Source organism: Haliotis cracherodii, unplaced genomic scaffold (assembly GCF_022045235.1).
Source record: "Haliotis cracherodii isolate W230 unplaced genomic scaffold, xgHalCrac1.p SCAF_19, whole genome shotgun sequence".
Classification (NCBI taxonomy): Eukaryota; Metazoa; Mollusca; class Gastropoda; order Lepetellida; family Haliotidae; genus Haliotis; species Haliotis cracherodii.
The window spans coordinates 19,404,377-19,421,726 of record NW_027266274.1 but is presented as its reverse complement, the minus strand read 5'-3'; the positions used below and the strand labels follow the sequence as shown (position 1 = coordinate 19,421,726).

The 17,350-nt window shown below is 41.4% G+C and overlaps 1 protein-coding gene across 5 annotated transcripts in view; it reads right to left on the bottom strand.

Annotated features, from left to right (window-relative positions):
* Positions 1-7,557: 7,557 nt before the first annotated feature.
* The window catches only part of LOC139466842 (serine-rich adhesin for platelets-like), a 70,124-nt gene continuing 60,331 nt past the window's right edge, over positions 7,558-17,350 (bottom strand). For 4 of the 5 annotated variants that reach the window (XM_071248560.1, XM_071248561.1, XM_071248563.1 and 1 more), the window contains 3 exons: positions 16,186-16,467; positions 15,561-15,833; positions 7,558-14,501 (listed from right to left, as the gene is read on the bottom strand). In XM_071248560.1, the coding sequence (XP_071104661.1) occupies positions 14,328-14,501; positions 15,561-15,833; positions 16,186-16,467 (729 nt within the window). In that variant the 3' untranslated portion in view covers positions 7,558-14,327. The remainder of the gene's footprint in view (positions 14,502-15,560; positions 15,834-16,185; positions 16,468-17,350) is intronic. The other variant, XM_071248562.1, reaches the window with a different exon arrangement.

Sequence of the window (17,350 nt, the reverse complement as noted above, 5' to 3'; positions counted from 1 at the left end):
TTTTGATCTTTTTATCTTGTCCTTTTTAGTATTCCAAATGAAACCATAAAATATATTGGTTAAAGCATTCATAAAATCTTCAGGTGGATTAGGAAGGGCTTTAAAGATATGGACTATTGTCAACATTCCTAATGATTTAACTACTGTTATTTTACCAGTTAATTTAAAAAAATCTCCAGTTTGCTAATAATCATTTTATATTTTCAAGTCTCTTATGGGTATTAATTACCCAAAGGTCATTTAATTCAACAATCAGGGTAATACGTAGTACATCAAAATTACCATTGTGCCAATCTAAACTTTTATGTGCACAAAATTTAATACTACTGCCTGACATCGAACCTAACCATAGGGCCTTAGTTTTGTCAATATTGATCTTTTAGACCAGACATATTATATAATGTATCAAGTATATTAAGCACATTACATTGACTTTGTTCAGATCTATCTAAACATTATTCTGTATCATCAGCATATTGATCAATTTTGTATTCATTATCATTTAGTCTGATTCCTTTAATTTTATCATTTGTTCTAATCATGATGCCTAAAATTTCTGCTACAAGATGAAACAGATAAGGTGAGACGGGGTCACCTTGTCTACAACCTCTTTCACTTGGAAAACTAGAAGAGACGAAACCATGTTGAGTTACACAAGATGTGGCATTACTAATGAGAAAATCATGTTATGGACTACTTCTGCTATTTCTTTTTTTTGTAAGGGTAATTCAAATTCTTCAAACATTTCATTATCAATTTGGGGAGTAATTATATTTTCAAGGTCTCTGAAGTCGTTATGTTCAACCTCAGATGATACTGAATATAGTGAATGGTAGAATTGTTTTTGTTCTTCAAGTATTTTTTTACAGTTAGTACCGGGGTAATTATGTCTCCATCATCATTTAGAATTGAATATATTGTTTTAGAAGTATAAACTCTATTTTCTAATTTACAAAAAATATTTTGTTGGTTTTTCGCCTTCTCATACCAGTTAATTCTGTTTCTTATATTAATTCCTTGAATTTCTTCTTCTTTAATTTTTTCAAATTTATTTTTCAATTGGCTTAATTCATTTAATTTATTTTCATTAATGTTTTGGAAATCTTTTCTAATACTATCCTCTATCTTAGAAATATTATTTTCAAGTTTTTCACGTTCTATATTTATTTTGTTTTAAAATGCAGAGAAAGAAATAGATTTTCCTCTAATTTTCATCAACAATGTTTCTCGAAAGAGAGAATCGTTTATTGATAATTTTAAATCTTCAACAATGTTATCATTAATAGAAGAATTATCTTGGTATTCATTTTTTTGTCTCTGCAATTGTATTTATGACAAGATCAATATAATCTTTTTGATATAAATGAGAGGTATTAAATGTCCATTATCCTTTCCCCCTATCTTCATTTCCAGCCTTTGTTAGAGCACGGACCTTCACAAGTCCGTGGTTAGAGGAAGGGAAATAACGGAGAGATCCGATGTGTATCCTTGTCTATCCTCATCTAATATATCTTGTGAGGTTAGGATTTTGTTGTTGGCGGGGATTTTTTTTCCACAATGTATATGTATTTTCATCTTTATTTATTCAGTAATCTCAAAACATCCAGAAGATCTAGTTCTTCAATTTTATCCATTAATAATTTTCTTGCTTTTGGATTATTTACATGTTTGTAGTTTTCAAGATCTACATTTGGGTTTAACACTACATTCCAGACCCGTAAAGATCCGGGGTAGAATAGGTCTTCAGCAACTCATGCTTGGCATGAAAGGTGACTATGCTTGTCATAAGAGGCGACTAACGTGATTGGGTGGTCAGGCTCGCTGACTTTGTTGATGCATGTCATCAATCCCAATTGCGCGGATCGATGCTCATGATATCACAATCAGAATTGTATGGTCCAGACTTGATTATTTACAGACCGCCGTCATATAGCTGTAATATTGTTGTGCTGCATTAAACAACAAAACAACAACTAAATTCCAATCCCCACAAATGACCGTCGAGCTATTGTCAAATTCTGCCATTTTTGGTCATTTGTGGGGAGCGTCCGCGAACCATCTTACTTCAATTGCACTTACCATCCAATTGTTTCCAATTTTAGGGCTCATCATAGCTGAAAATGAGCAGGGGTATCTGGTTTTTTTTGCAAAATTGCGCAGCTGCATGCATTTGTGTCTGATGTTGGAATTTGATGTTGGAATTTGGACTGACCTTCACCCAGACAAACTTTTACTGGAGTCATTCAAACTTGGTTTTGCCAGGATTTAACTGTGCAAGGAGGTAACACAACAGGAGAAGAAGTACAGAGTTATTCACTTCCAGAACCTGATGAGATTCTCTGTTCTACATGGTTTTGGCAGGGCTCTGTCTTACGTGACTTTGAAATAGGGTACCTGAGTCGGGAAGATCAACCTGGCATAGAAGGGAAGGCATGGGCAGCCTTACAGAAGGGTCCCAGTAGTGGGTCAAGATCCGGGTCAAGACATGGCGAGAAGGAAGATGACGGTGTCTTTTATTCAGCAAGGATTAAAGTCAAAGATTCCAGAAAATTTGAACAGATGATATACTGGAGATACAACAATGAGAAAGCGGATGGTGGAGATTGCCAAACTTTTCCAAAGGGGACAGGCTTGTGTTGCTTGTGCAACTAGTGGGTTCTTCCACAAGCATAAGGCTGAACCTGAGTGTTCCAAGACCAGACAAGATGCTTGACTGGGGGCGAGCATGATTGTTGTATCTTACCTTTCTCTTTACTAATTCCCATAATTTGGTCCGGGAATGAGGAAGATAATACTGTTGGGAACCGAAAATACCTGTACCTTTAAGACTGAATATTGTGCTGTGGTGTCATTATTTATGTGCACCTAATCGCCAGCACACAAATTCAGTGTTCTAACCCACTAAGCCACACTTGTCAGAGGGGTAGCCACACTTGTCAGAGGGGTGGACACACTTGTCAGAGGGGTGGACACACTTGTCAGAGGTGTAGACACACTTGTCAGAGGTGTAACCACACTTGTCAGAGGGGTAGCCACACTTGTCAGAGGGGTTGACACACTTGTCAGAGAGGTAGCCACACTTGTCAGAGAGGTAGCCACACTTGTCAGAGGGGTAGCCACACTTGTCAGAGGGGTAGCCACACTTGTCAGAGGGGTGGACACACTTGTCAGAGGGGTGGACACACTTGTCAGAAGGGTAGACAAAGTTGTCAGAGGGGTGGACACACTTGTCAGAGGGGTAGCCACACTTGTCAGAGGGGTAGCCACACTTGTCAGAGGTGTAGCCACACTTTTCAGAGGGGTGGACACACTTGTCAGAGGGGTGGACACACTTGTCAGAGGTGTAGCCACACTTGTCAGAGGGGTAGACACACTTGTCAGAGGGGTGGACACACTTGTCAGAGGTGTAGACACACTTGTCAGAGGGGTAGACACACTTGTCAGAGAGGTAGCCACACTTGTCAGAGGGGTAGACAAAGTTGTCAGAGGGGTAGACACACTTGTCAGAGGGGTGGACATACTTGTCAGAGAGGTAGCCACACTTGTCAGAGAGGTAACCACACTTGTCAGAGGGGTGGACACACTTGTCAGAGGTGTAACCACACTTGTCAGAGGGGTAGACACACTTGTCAGAGGTGTAACCACACTTGTCAGAGGGGTAGACAAAGTTGTCAGAGGGGTAGACACACTTGTCAGAGGGGTTGACACACTTGTCAGAGAGGTAGCCACACTTGTCAGAGGGGTAGCCACACTTGTCAGAGGGGTGGACACACTTGTCAGAGGGGTGGACACACTTGTCAGAAGGGTAGACAAAGTTGTCAGAGGGGTGGACACACTTGTCAGAGGGGTAGCCACACTTGTCAGAGGGGTAGCCACACTTGTCAGAGGTGTAGACACACTTTTCAGAGGGGTGGACACACTTGTCAGAGGGGTGGACACACTTGGCAGAGGTGTAGCCACACTTGTCAGAGGGGTAGACACACTTGGCAGAGGGGTGGACACACTTGTCAGAGGTGTAGACACACTTGTCAGAGGGGTAGACACACTTGTCAGAGAGGTAGCCACACTTGTCAGAGGGGTAGACAAAGTTGTCAGAGGGGTAGACACACTTGTCAGAGGGGTGGACATACTTGTCAGAGAGGTAGCCACACTTGTCAGAGAGGTAACCACACTTGTCAGAGGGGTAGACACACTTGTCAGAGGGGTGGACACACTTGTCAGAGGGGTAGCAGACACACTTGTCAGAGGGGTGGACACACTTGTCAGAAGGGTAGACAAAGTTGTCAGAGGGGTGGACACACTTGTCAGAGGGGTAGCCACACTTGTCAGAGGGGTAGCCACACTTGTCAGAGGGGTGGACACACTTGTCAGAGGGGTGGACACACTTGTCAGAGGTGTAGACACACTTGTCAGAGGTGTAACCACACTTGTCAGAGGGGTAGCCACACTTGTCAGAGGGGTTGACACACTTGTCAGAGAGGTAGCCACACTTGTCAGAGAGGTAGCCACACTTGTCAGAGGGGTAGCCACACTTGTCAGAGGGGTAGCCACACTTGTCAGAGGGGTGGACACACTTGTCAGAGGGGTGGACACACTTGTCAGAAGGGTAGACAAAGTTGTCAGAGGGGTGGACACACTTGTCAGAGGGGTAGCCACACTTGTCAGAGGGGTAGCCACACTTGTCAGAGGTGTAGCCACACTTTTCAGAGGGGTGGACACACTTGTCAGAGGGGTGGACACACTTGTCAGAGGTGTAGCCACACTTGTCAGAGGGGTAGACACACTTGTCAGAGGGGTGGACACACTTGTCAGAGGTGTAGACACACTTGTCAGAGGGGTAGACACACTTGTCAGAGAGGTAGCCACACTTGTCAGAGGGGTAGACAAAGTTGTCAGAGGGGTAGACACACTTGTCAGAGGGGTGGACATACTTGTCAGAGAGGTAGCCACACTTGTCAGAGAGGTAACCACACTTGTCAGAGGGGTGGACACACTTGTCAGAGGTGTAACCACACTTGTCAGAGGGGTAGACACACTTGTCAGAGGGGTAGACAAAGTTGTCAGAGGGGTAGACACACTTGTCAGAGGGGTTGACACACTTGTCAGAGAGGTAGCCACACTTGTCAGAGGGGTAGCCACACTTGTCAGAGGGGTGGACACACTTGTCAGAGGGGTGGACACACTTGTCAGAAGGGTAGACAAAGTTGTCAGAGGGGTGGACACACTTGTCAGAGGGGTAGCCACACTTGTCAGAGGGGTAGCCACACTTGTCAGAGGTGTAGACACACTTTTCAGAGGGGTGGACACACTTGTCAGAGGGGTGGACACACTTGGCAGAGGTGTAGCCACACTTGTCAGAGGGGTAGACACACTTGTCAGAGGGGTGGACACACTTGTCAGAGGTGTAGACACACTTGTCAGAGGGGTAGACACACTTGTCAGAGAGGTAGCCACACTTGTCAGAGGGGTAGACAAAGTTGTCAGAGGGGTAGACACACTTGTCAGAGGGGTGGACATACTTGTCAGAGGGGTGGACACACTTGTCAGAGGGGTGGACACACTTGTCAGAGAGGTAGCCACACTTGTCAGAGGGGTAGCCACACTTGTCAGAGGGGTAGCCACACTTGTCAGAGGGGTAGCCTCACTTGTCAGAGGGGTGGACACACTTGTCAGAGGTGTAGCCACACTTGTCAGAGGGGTAGCAGACACACTTGTCAGAGAGGTAGCCACACTTGTCAGAGGGGTAGCCACACTTGTCAGAGGGGTAGACACACTTGTCAGAGGGGTAGCCACACTTGTCAGGGGGGTAGACACAAAGACGTGATCAAGACTACCAGTTGTCGGACTTTCATTTTTGTGGAAGCCTCGGTGGCTGAGTGGGTTAGATCGCTGACTTTGTGAGCTGGCGATTAGGTGCCTCACTCTGGCAGTGTGGGTTTGAATCCCGGACGAGACTCAACCGCAAAATGTACGAGAATCTGTACTTTACTAAGTAAGTGTTATCCCAAGTATAACCTTTGTTACATTTGACAACTCTCTATATGGCATTGTGTGCTCATACCCGATGATTGTCTCACATTTGTGTGTGACTGGCAGCATCAGTTACATCAGCTTCAGATGAATGTTACAGTGGCTCAGAAGAGAGCGTATTCCACAGGACACTCTACCGATGTTTCTCACTGGAACGCATGTTTTGCCTTTTGTTTGTACTTTCAGTTGTTACCTGTGCCTGCGTCTCTCAATGTCATGGTTTTGTTCCTGCAATGTATGAGCTGGACTGTGTCATCGTGTAATATGTAAGTAACATTGTGTCTTGTGTAAGACAGTGACGTGCATGGACTGGTTTCACATTCACATGATGCATTGAAGGTTTTTACTACTCATCTAAGAGGTCTGAGAAGGCAAACAGATTCGGAACTTCTGACTTCAACGGAACACCCTTGAAGATATCTTGGCTACCCGGTAGGATGCAATGATTGTGATGGTTAACCTTCTAGCGCCTAACAGGCAGTTGGGTTGTATACTCCCCAGGGAGCTGAGGATGATTGTTGAATGCACACTGATCCATTGACTGGGGTAATAATGTCTATAAATGCTTGCTCCAAATTTACTCTGTCACTCAGACCCTGAAACAAATATATCCAATAAAGCCCCCATAAGTCTATATTAGTGGGCAAGTCTAGATTACTGCATTTTCTGAAAATGAAGTCTTTGGGCTCCTTTTCATTATATTTTTATTAAGATAATTTAACTGTTTTCTTCTGTAAGATATGTTCATATCAGAGACTAGATGTTAGTCTACAAATTTCACTACGTTTTGAACATGGTTATATATAGGTTTTTCAATATGGCTGCCAAGGCATCAATACTGAATATCAGATTGAAACCTGTTGGACAAACTGAAGTATGATCATTGGAGGGACAACCATGTGACGTTTCAGTTTGGGTCCTGTCACTGCAGAGGAGATGATTACTGTATGACACGCAACGGACTGACAGGTCAAGGCATAAGTCCACTTCACTTTCAGTCAGGTGTTAGTTCGTCACGTAGACCCGGGTTCGATTCCCGACATGGGTACAATACGTGAAGCCCATTTCTGGTGTCCCTGCCGTGATATTGCTGGAATATTGCTAAAAGCGGCGTAAAACCATACTCACTCAGTCAGTCAGGTGAGCTAAAGAGACATTTTGTTCTGCCAGAACTATTTTATGCCCTTTCACAACCTTAACATAGCAATCATGGACTAATGGAACACATAATCCTTTGATATAGGAGTGAGTGAGTGAGTGAGTTGGGTTTTACACTATTTTAAACAGTATTCCAGTTACATCACTGTGCGTATAGCAATGCATGTCTTGGACATTTGTAAAGTCATGAGCTGATGAGCTTAGAAACATAGTCGGAGTGAATAAAGAATTCGAACCCACGATCTAGGTTTCTGGCATGCCCAAGGGACACAACTCTGCACAGCAAATTGCGACACCTTAGACGACTAGGCCACCCATGCCCCCTCCTTGATACAGTAACAAAAACAACATCAACTCGTGGATTCAGGTTAAATCTGTTTATTCCCATTGTCCAGAAACAAACCCACACGTCCACCATGCGTGAAGGACTAGCTACAAGCCGAGTACATTTCACCCATCACTCTACAAGCGTTCGGACAGGCACTTGACATACAGATGTCCAACATAGGTCACGGGCGCTTTAACAATGTCGTCCCACTCTTTGTGTTACTGATCAACAATCTTTTCAATGAACATATATTCCCTGTGTTCAAATAATACTGAAGAGAAACAGATTAAAAGAATACACTAATTCAAGATTTGTTTGCTTCTGGTTAAAAAAGAGCATTGGTAAATAAAGTTTCTACGTTGCTTTAAAAAAATCTACTTTTTGGAATAAAATAAATAATTCACAATTATTATTGTTACCAATGTAAAACAAGTATCTTAGACATTCAAGAATTTTGAAATCTTATTAAATGAGTAAATCTCTGAGATATCAAGATGTTTTGTCAACACGCAAACATTATAGCCCAAAATTATGGTTATCCAATGGCTTATGGAAAATATTAGCTCTGTACACTGGAGTTCTTAATATGAAAGTATTTGTAAACGTGCAACATCCTCCATACATATCATAAAACAAAGAGGGAACGATCAACTTCAACAGAACCCTTACTCAGCAAATGTCAACAGCTGTGGGTTATCTCCCCTACAACGGCATCGGACATAACAATCACACACTGCTACATGTGGAACAACTAGTCACGAGTCTGTGGCGACACCTACATGAACTATCATACAATGCTAATGAACTACAAATGACTTCATAAAAATTCATTTTTCCAACGATGTACACTTATTCACATATATTTCAAAACTATGAAATGATATCAAAACAATATGTTGAAATAATAAATATTCATTTTCAAGTTTGTTCTACATCAATTCCACAATCAATAGTGTTCAAGTCATATTCCTTAATGCCGTGATGAACTTGCCGACTTTCTAGATAGAATACATATATACACTATTTACATAATCACACACATAACTTTCCAATATTTCATACAAATTGAAATCAAATCTTCCATTATTAAAGCAGAATTTATTAAAGGTAATCAAGCTTACTTTAATAGAATTCCAGTTGAATTTAACAAACTTGATTTCAATTCTTGCTAAAAACTCTTTCAATCTGACTAGTCAACATATAAATGATAACATAAATAATACAATACACAAATATGTACTCGTCTATTATACAAATCAGTGTTGAGGTTAAACATAGGACTGGAAGCACTATTGGGCAAATTAACATGACTAGCACCTGCTCTATCAACCTGTCTGACTGCACCAGAAAAACAATATATGACCACAATTGGTGTCTTTAAGAGTCCCTCGACCAAGATATCAAGGCCCCGACCACCATGGGTGTCTAAAGAGTTTCCAGACCCAGATACCAAGACTAGTTCACCAGAGTCATTGGCATCAGAAAGCAAGAGCCTGACTACACAGAATGTCTTACAAATTCTCCTGAATTAGAAAATGAGGAGTTGACTATACCGGTAAGTTTCTTAAAGATGTTTTCCCCTTCAGCCTGACCACCACAGTTTATCTTAAAGGAACTTATCTCCATAAAATATGCTGGGTCTGCATTATATAAAACAAGTTCCTTGTGAGGAACCATAGACCTTATGTGAGGTCAATACCTGGTTTTATTGACCTTGTATTGACCTCGTATAACGCCTATCATTTTTTTATTATATAATATAGAGACAAAAGTTACACCCCAGAGACATCTGATTGGCTTAGGTTTGGGAAATACAACTTCTGGGTAATTCCCATTCTATTTTTAGTAACTCAAGTCAAAACCCTAAATTATCAGACCTGACTTCAAGTCAATGTGTGTTTTTATCAAATGATCACTTCTTGGCCAATGACTATGATGGAACCACTTTGCATTATGTAATGAAATCCATTTCCGCCTTGAGTGGTGACCACATATAAACATGGACGCCACCATCACGGTCAGGAACCGTGGTGGAAGACCAACTCTGGGTGGACAGGGCAGTGTTAAAGACACTCTCCCTGGGTGTGTGATGCTGGTTAACCTATGGTGGTCATGGCTCGGTAGGTAGGTGTTATATCACGGGTACTATCATGACGAGTGATGCTATAATGAGAAATATGCAACATCTTTTAAAAGCTTATAACATCAAATATTCTTGGTTGACAGAGTGGACAAATTCTCTTTTTATAAATTAACCTAAAGGCAGACTCTCATTCAAATTGTCTCTGTGAAGACAAAATACAGTAAAAACCTCTGCTAAATAGATCAGCATGAAGATATACCAGCTATACTTGCAAACAATATTCCCCTGACTGTGAAACCCAGTCCCACTGTGACAGCATCAGAAGTCTTACCGGGGAGTCATAAAACATGTGTTAGATATCACCAGATATAGTACACAGAGCTTGTGTCATTGACAATAAGTACAATTAAGCCTGGACCACTAACCGAGGAACAACTCCCTTTTAGGTAAGTAGAGCTTCGACCAGATTGACAATTAGGATTCAACCGTCTGGTTTGAACACTTTAATGAGGCCAGACTGATTTAATTGCTTGTTGACCTGAATATTATAAAAAAAACAGACAGCAAAAGCTATAGATCTGTGTCTGCAGCCTTTATACACCTGTTCTACGATCTGCATTAAATATGTGGCGGCCTGGTGTAGAAAACGTTCTATTGCCCCCTTGGCACGAGGTCACATGGTCACATGGTCAATGCACAATCGTCACCTTAGTGGTGCTGCTTCTTACACATCTAATGCTGTAACGTCTTGTATTCAATGGAAGGGAATATTGGTCACAACACACTATGCTGCTTTTGCTGAACCAAAGACGTATATACAATGTATGTACGTCCGTGGCTGAACTTATGAACAGTAATCAGTTATTCACATGTTGGTCATTTTCAAACTATACACAAAATTTCAATGGTTTTCCTGGTGTTGAATGCTTTGTAACCCCATTTAATCTTTTCGTTGAAATGACTAAACTGAGATTATGTCATTAAAAGTCTTTGTATTCTTGGCATCTGTTGTTTGTTTGTTGATTAACGTCACACTGCAATATTCCAGCCATATCATGGTAGCCTTCAACCATATTAACCTGGAAACAATCCGGACAAACAAACCCGTGACTGACACGCACGAGCACGATCCATATCATCGGGGAAAGGGACACAACCACGTGACCGAGCCTGGCCACCCGAACCTAAAGTCACAAGGAACAGAGTGGACCAGCCTATTTCAACCAGGATCTCCATTGGGTGCCTGGTCCAAAGGAGGATCCAGAGACTCCGGCCCCCACCCTAGGAAAACCAAACATAGTATGTTGTAGGCAGTAGTGACTGAGAGAGGATTTTGATATTTTCGACCCCTCCCTTTGAACAATGCTGGACCCGCCGTTGTGGTATCCATGTTTCATGGCCTTACAATGGACATCGGTCATTCTGTTCCCATGTATATCATCAGTAGGGAAGATCCGTTGTAGAATCGGTCTTCAGCATCGCATCCTTACTGTAAGAAGTGACTATGCTTGTCGTAAAAGGCGACTAACGGGATCGGGTGGTCAGGCTCGCTGACTTGGTTGATGCATGTCATTGATCTCAATTGTGTGGATCGATGCTCATGATGTCTGTCACTGGATTGTCTGGTCCAGACCGCCGTCACATAGCTGGAATATTGCTGAGTGTGGCGTTAAACAACAAACAAACAAAAAATCAGTAGGGATATAAAAAATACAAAATTTGGAAAAATTGTCAACACATTGCCAGTAAATACTTCACATAGTAGAAAAGAGTAAACAATGTAGGTATATACATATATATGCAAGGTGACATTGTATTGTCTGTGAGTGGCTGCGGTAGAAGCTGCAGAGTATTAGGAATAGTAAAGCTGCATCAAGGGGTGCAGAAGTATTGAGATTCAATATGTCCACATTTCAAAGTTCTGAAATGAGACTGATAGTAGTAGATGAGAATGGATTGAAAAATGTTCTCATAACACCGAGATGAGATCGTGAAAACAAAGATATTGCACAATTTGGGTAATATCAAAAGAAAATGAAGTGATTTTAGTTTTAAAATTTTGTTGGTTCATCCTCATGAGTAATGAGTAATTAAAACTTTAAAGAATGGTCAATGACATCATCAGCGACACATTCTTACGGGGAGTAGTAGCTGAGATACAAATGAGATATGAAATGAAAATGTTGCGTTGAGTAATGCCAGAACATATGGTTCGACTCTTCACGTGGGAATTCTTGCTGCGAAACTGTAATGTAATGTTCTCGAAAATAATCACTCTCAGATTTATCTAACAAAAGACAGAATCGGAGATGTGATCATGTGATACACTGAGCACCAACATTGTCATGTATCACAAGAAATAGCAAGAATGTTTATGCTGCCGGTGACACAACTACTTTTGTATTATGATGAAAGAGTGAGAATCTGGAGTTGGTGGCATGTTTTGAACATGTGATAACAAACTCGTCCATCACCTTCAAAACCAACTTATTCACCTCTGTGGCATACAGTTCTTAATCAATTAAGCTTTTGTAACCATTCAAAACTGTTTCATAATTAAATTAACATTAATCTGATAATTCATAATATTAAAATATTTACTTTCAAAACTGTAAAGCAGAACAAATTTTCCTTTTCCTTTAAATACAGAAACAAAAGTAAATAAATAAAATCAAAACAATATTCATAGTTGATTTCAATACAAGAACATCAACATGTCGGACCTCAAACTTACTTGACACAATTTGTATCACAAGTTTGTACAGTAATGTTTATTAAGTTTATTAAGCTACGCAAAGCATTTGCAATAACGCCCACCACCAAGGCTGAGATTTGGAGAGTGTGAAAGATAATAACAGTAGCTGTGCACGAAGGACAGGCAACGAAAAAACGTGAAAGTCGTACAAAATACAAATCAACATTTTGAAGAAAGGGAGGCAACTCTTTCTATAAAACACTGCTACAACACAAGAGAAGATATCTGTTGAAAGATGCACCCTCGTATTCATGGACCAGAAGCTTGCCATGATCATTTGCTTCAGTGTGCCATTTGGAAAATCTTATTGCATAGATCAAATCTAATGGGAGAGTTTATCAGAGGATTCCCAAGGGTGAGTTAATCAGGGGATTAAAAAAAGTGAATTTATCAGGGGATTCCCAAAGGTGAGTTTATCAGGGGATTCCCAAAGGTGAGTTTATCAGGGGATTAAAAAAGGTGAGTTTATCAGGGGATTAAAAAAGGTGAGTCTACACATATTGGGATTCAATCCTAACATTTTTATGTGACCAAAAACACCCAAACTAAGGCTAACCATCCCAATCTCAGTAAAATCAGATCTAAGTTCTCGCTGCCGCAAAACAAAGATCTGAGGACATCCCATCACGGGTCACGTCAGAACGACCTTTCGCGAACTTTGACCAACCATTGAAATGACTAACAAGAAGTCGACATCAGCCAATTAGAAAGCAGCCTTTATGGCACTTATTTCAACCTGGCAACTTCCATTTCAGACTACGCTTGAAAAATATGTTGACACAGTTCTCAATTAAAATTTTGAAAACTGAACAAACGAACATCCCGGAATGTCTAATATATGGTCGAGATTGTATAGCAGCGCTTCCCACGTACAGTGCAATGCCTCCTCTGTTTAAATGTTTATCCCACTGAAACGAGAGATAGGCGATAATTTTGATGGAAGCAGTTGTATCGGCCGTAACTGTTGTTCAGAATACTCCGCATTAACGTTTTCAAGGTTGCATGATTAGAAAACACATTCCGACTGTCACTTTCATGATCTGGTAAGCAACGCTTTGATTGGTCGGATGAAAGGTAGTTCTGACGTGACCCATAATGGGATGTCCTCAGATCCTTGTTTAGCGATAGAGAGAACTTAGATTGCTAACCATCCCATCCTCCCTTCAACTGTTAAACAACTCTTGTCTACCTCGGCTTGGGAGGTTTCAGTATTTTTTTTCCTTCAGCAAAAGATTCTTCGATAGCCTTGGACCAGTGTTTTTGTTTTGTCATGATCTGCTGGCATTTCTCACTGGTGAGATAACGACTGACGCGACGGATAACTTGACATGTATGGGGTTAATGGGATGACTTGACATGGATGGGGTTAATGGGAGGACTTGACATGGATGGGGTTAATGGGAGGACTTGACATGGATGGGGTTAATGGGATGATGATGATTGCTAGGACATGAAAGTTGAGCCCATGATACAATAATTATCATATCTAAGACAAAGAAATTGCACATAGAATCTTTAAGGAATTAACCAAAGACTAAGCAAAGTAAACAGACATGTGACTCAAATGTTAGAGCATAAGGTCAATCTGGACTTGGTTGCCATGGCAATGTGCCATGAAACATTTTTCATTAACAGAATCATCCAGAAAGGGAGAATTCTGGAATGGCAGAGGTTCTTTGTATAAATTTTTTTTTTTTCTGGATAGTAGCCTCATTTAAGTGTTTATTTCTTATCTAAAACAAACAACACACATTTCTTTAGGACACTTCTGATATTTTGTGTTACAAACATTCAAGATACAGTTTTTTCAACAATATCACAACTTTGTTACAAGTGAATCAACGTAGGTGCGCTAGATGAATCCACATTCTTTAGGTCACAGATCACAGATAGCTAATGTCAAGGTTATGGTGCAGACCGACAGGGGAGCTAACTCTACAAAGAAAACACAGCTCCAGGTTTGGTCCCGGGGATTATGGGATAGGCACATTATAGTGTCGGTCATCTTCAGCCAACAGGTTGATCGTCGGCCAGTTTTCTGGGGAGGTGTCGGGGAACTTGACGAGGAAGTCTTCTTGGGAGACGTTCTGGAGACGTGCCACCTGTATCGACACACCCAACGAGTGACCCAGCAGACACATCTCAACCTGAAACAGAGGGAAGAGGATTTATTGGGGGAACACACAACAGAAAATAGAATATAAAGCAGTCTCCCAAATCAATCTGTCCCGTGGTCAGTCTCCCAAATCAATTTGTCCCGTGGTCAGTCTCCCAAATCAATCTGTCCCATGGTCAGTCTCCCAAATCAATCTGTCCCGTGGTCAGTCTCCCAAAGCAATCTGTCCCCAGGTCAGTCTCCCAAATCAAGCAAGTTTGATGAAGTCGTCGTTAGACCTTTCAGGGCAGATCCAGCGTTTTTATAAGGGAGAGGTCCAAAATATCAAAATCCTCTCTCAGATAATGTACTGGTTACAACAAACTACATTTGGTCCTCAAAAAGGGTTGGGGTGGGCTGTGTCCCCTCCACATCCCCTCTACATCCCCCTATGACCTAATTGTTTATCCAGAAACCATATCTTATTATAGTGGATCAGTCTAATAGTTCATGATTCCCCTTATTACAATGACAATGTCTCAGATTCACACAGGCCAAAGCTATCAAAGTCCTGACTGAGACTGAAAGACTGTTATTATTGTTAAACTGCTTCTTGTCACTTTGCTTCATGTTTGTTGTTAAACACCGCACTCAGCAATATTCCAGCTCTATGACAGAGGCTTGTAAAGAATCAAGTCTGGTCCAGACAATCCAGTGATTGATATTGTGAGCAACGACCCACACTGTTGGAGCATGATGACTTGCAATCAACTGAGTCTGTCCACCTGATCCATTAAGTCGCATCTTATAACAAGCAAATGTTGCTGGGGACCAATATTGACCCCGGACTGCTTCATGTAAAAGAATATGTACAGCCATGCATAGCTCTAGGAACAATACACTGATAGTCCCTAGGCCTTGCACATTTTGATATAGAAAAATCACAAATTTTGCACATTAAACATGATAAGTACTGACAAAACCAACTTCATGACAAAATAGATGGAAACAATAATTACTGAGTGACACGATTTAATATTCAATTTTATTTTCACCTCATCAATTTCAAGCTTTAATTTCACGTTTATGTTTTCTGAGCCACTCCTCCTACCTGCTCAAGGCCTGCAGAGTCGCCCACAACATTGAGATGATTTTTGACGAAGTCGGACACATTCTGGCAGGAGTCCCTGGCGAACATAAGCCACACAAACAGAGGAACGTCCTCGCCCTGTTCACTCGCATGTTGGAGTTCAATTGAGTTCAAGGCCATTAGCAGTTTGACCCCTTCCATGAGTTCAAGGTCAGTGACAGGGTCAGAGTTCAGCAGGTCTGATGTGTATTTGGACCGTTGTTCATAGGATGGAAGTTTGCATATATCCTCAATCTGGAACATGAAGGTGTTTAGTCAGGGATATTCAGCGTGAACATGGAGAATGTCAACTTAAATGTAAAAAGACACACACTGAACTATGTAGAAAAGCATAGATTGAAAAAAAACCTCAGGATAGCAGCATCTCAGACCCATGGTACTCAGATCAACGGATACATGTAGCAAAGGGAGGCAACTATGCACAGTGAATTACAGGTCTTTGGTTTAGACCCATGGTTAGCGGATGCTGGTAACAAAGGGAGGCAACTCTGACCAGTGAATTACATGGCTTTGGTTTAGACCCATGGTAAGTAGATACTGGTTCAAAGGGAGGCAACTCTGTATTCTCCTATTTCCTGCAACCCACCGTTGAGTACAGAGAAAGCATACATTCACACATGCGTGTGAGTCTGTTTTCATCCGTAGCAGGAAGACGTCCCGCGAAGGTCCACTGCTGGAGCCCCGAACCAGGATCCTGATACAACTGATGTAGTTTGTTGATAGTATCCACTATGCCTGGCCAGGTCTTTGTCACATGGTGGCCCTCACTCAGGATTTGGTACAAACAGCCTCGCACGGCACAGTAGTTGTCTCCCCTGATTTGTTTTAAGCGCTGGCAGTTGATCAGTCCTGGTATAGAAGCGTAAGCCTGGAAGGCGAGAGGAGTATGTGAAGCACTTAATCTTTGATGATTTGTCCAAAAATATATACATTGCAAGTGATTCCATGGTCTTTGATTGGATAATTAAGCAATCTTTTCTTGCATTTGCAAATAAAAGATCACGCCCACTAACTACTATTTACTGATAATAGTGAAACCCACGAGCATGGGTATGGTGCTGACAAACCTAGGAACATAATCGGGGCGAACCGGGATTCGAACCCACAATCCTAGGTTTCTGGCGTGCCCAAGGGATGCAACTCTTCACAGCAAATCGCGGCGCCTTAGATGACTGGGCCACCCATGCCCCCTTTTAGTATATGTATGAAAGATATTTTGAAATGATGCTACAAAGTAACTATTCAAAATCTTCTCATCTTCCTCCCTAACAATTTTGTTAATATATTACCTCCCTTGATGACAAACCGCAGACTAAAAAGGTGATGCACAAAGACTGTTCTAAAATATGTCTCAGCCGAAGATAAAAATTGAAATACAAAACAAGTCACATATCAACTGTTATTCCATTAGTTAATGTCAGAGACCCCTGAAGATCCGGGATAGAATAGGTCTTCAAGGACCCATGCTTGCTGTAAAAGGCGACTATGCTTGTAAGAGGTGACTAACGGGATCGGGTGGTCAGCCTCACTGACTTGGATGATGTAATCGTATCCCAATTGCATAGATCAATGCTCATGATATCAATCACCAGATTGTCTGGTCCAGACTCGATTATTTACAGACTGCCGTCATGTTGTTAGAATTTTTAGAGTGTGGCATTAAACAACAAACAATAAAGTTTTTTAAGGTCATAATAATAATGTACCGTGAGAAACTATCAAGAAGTGTGTAGAACCCGCTATGACTGTGT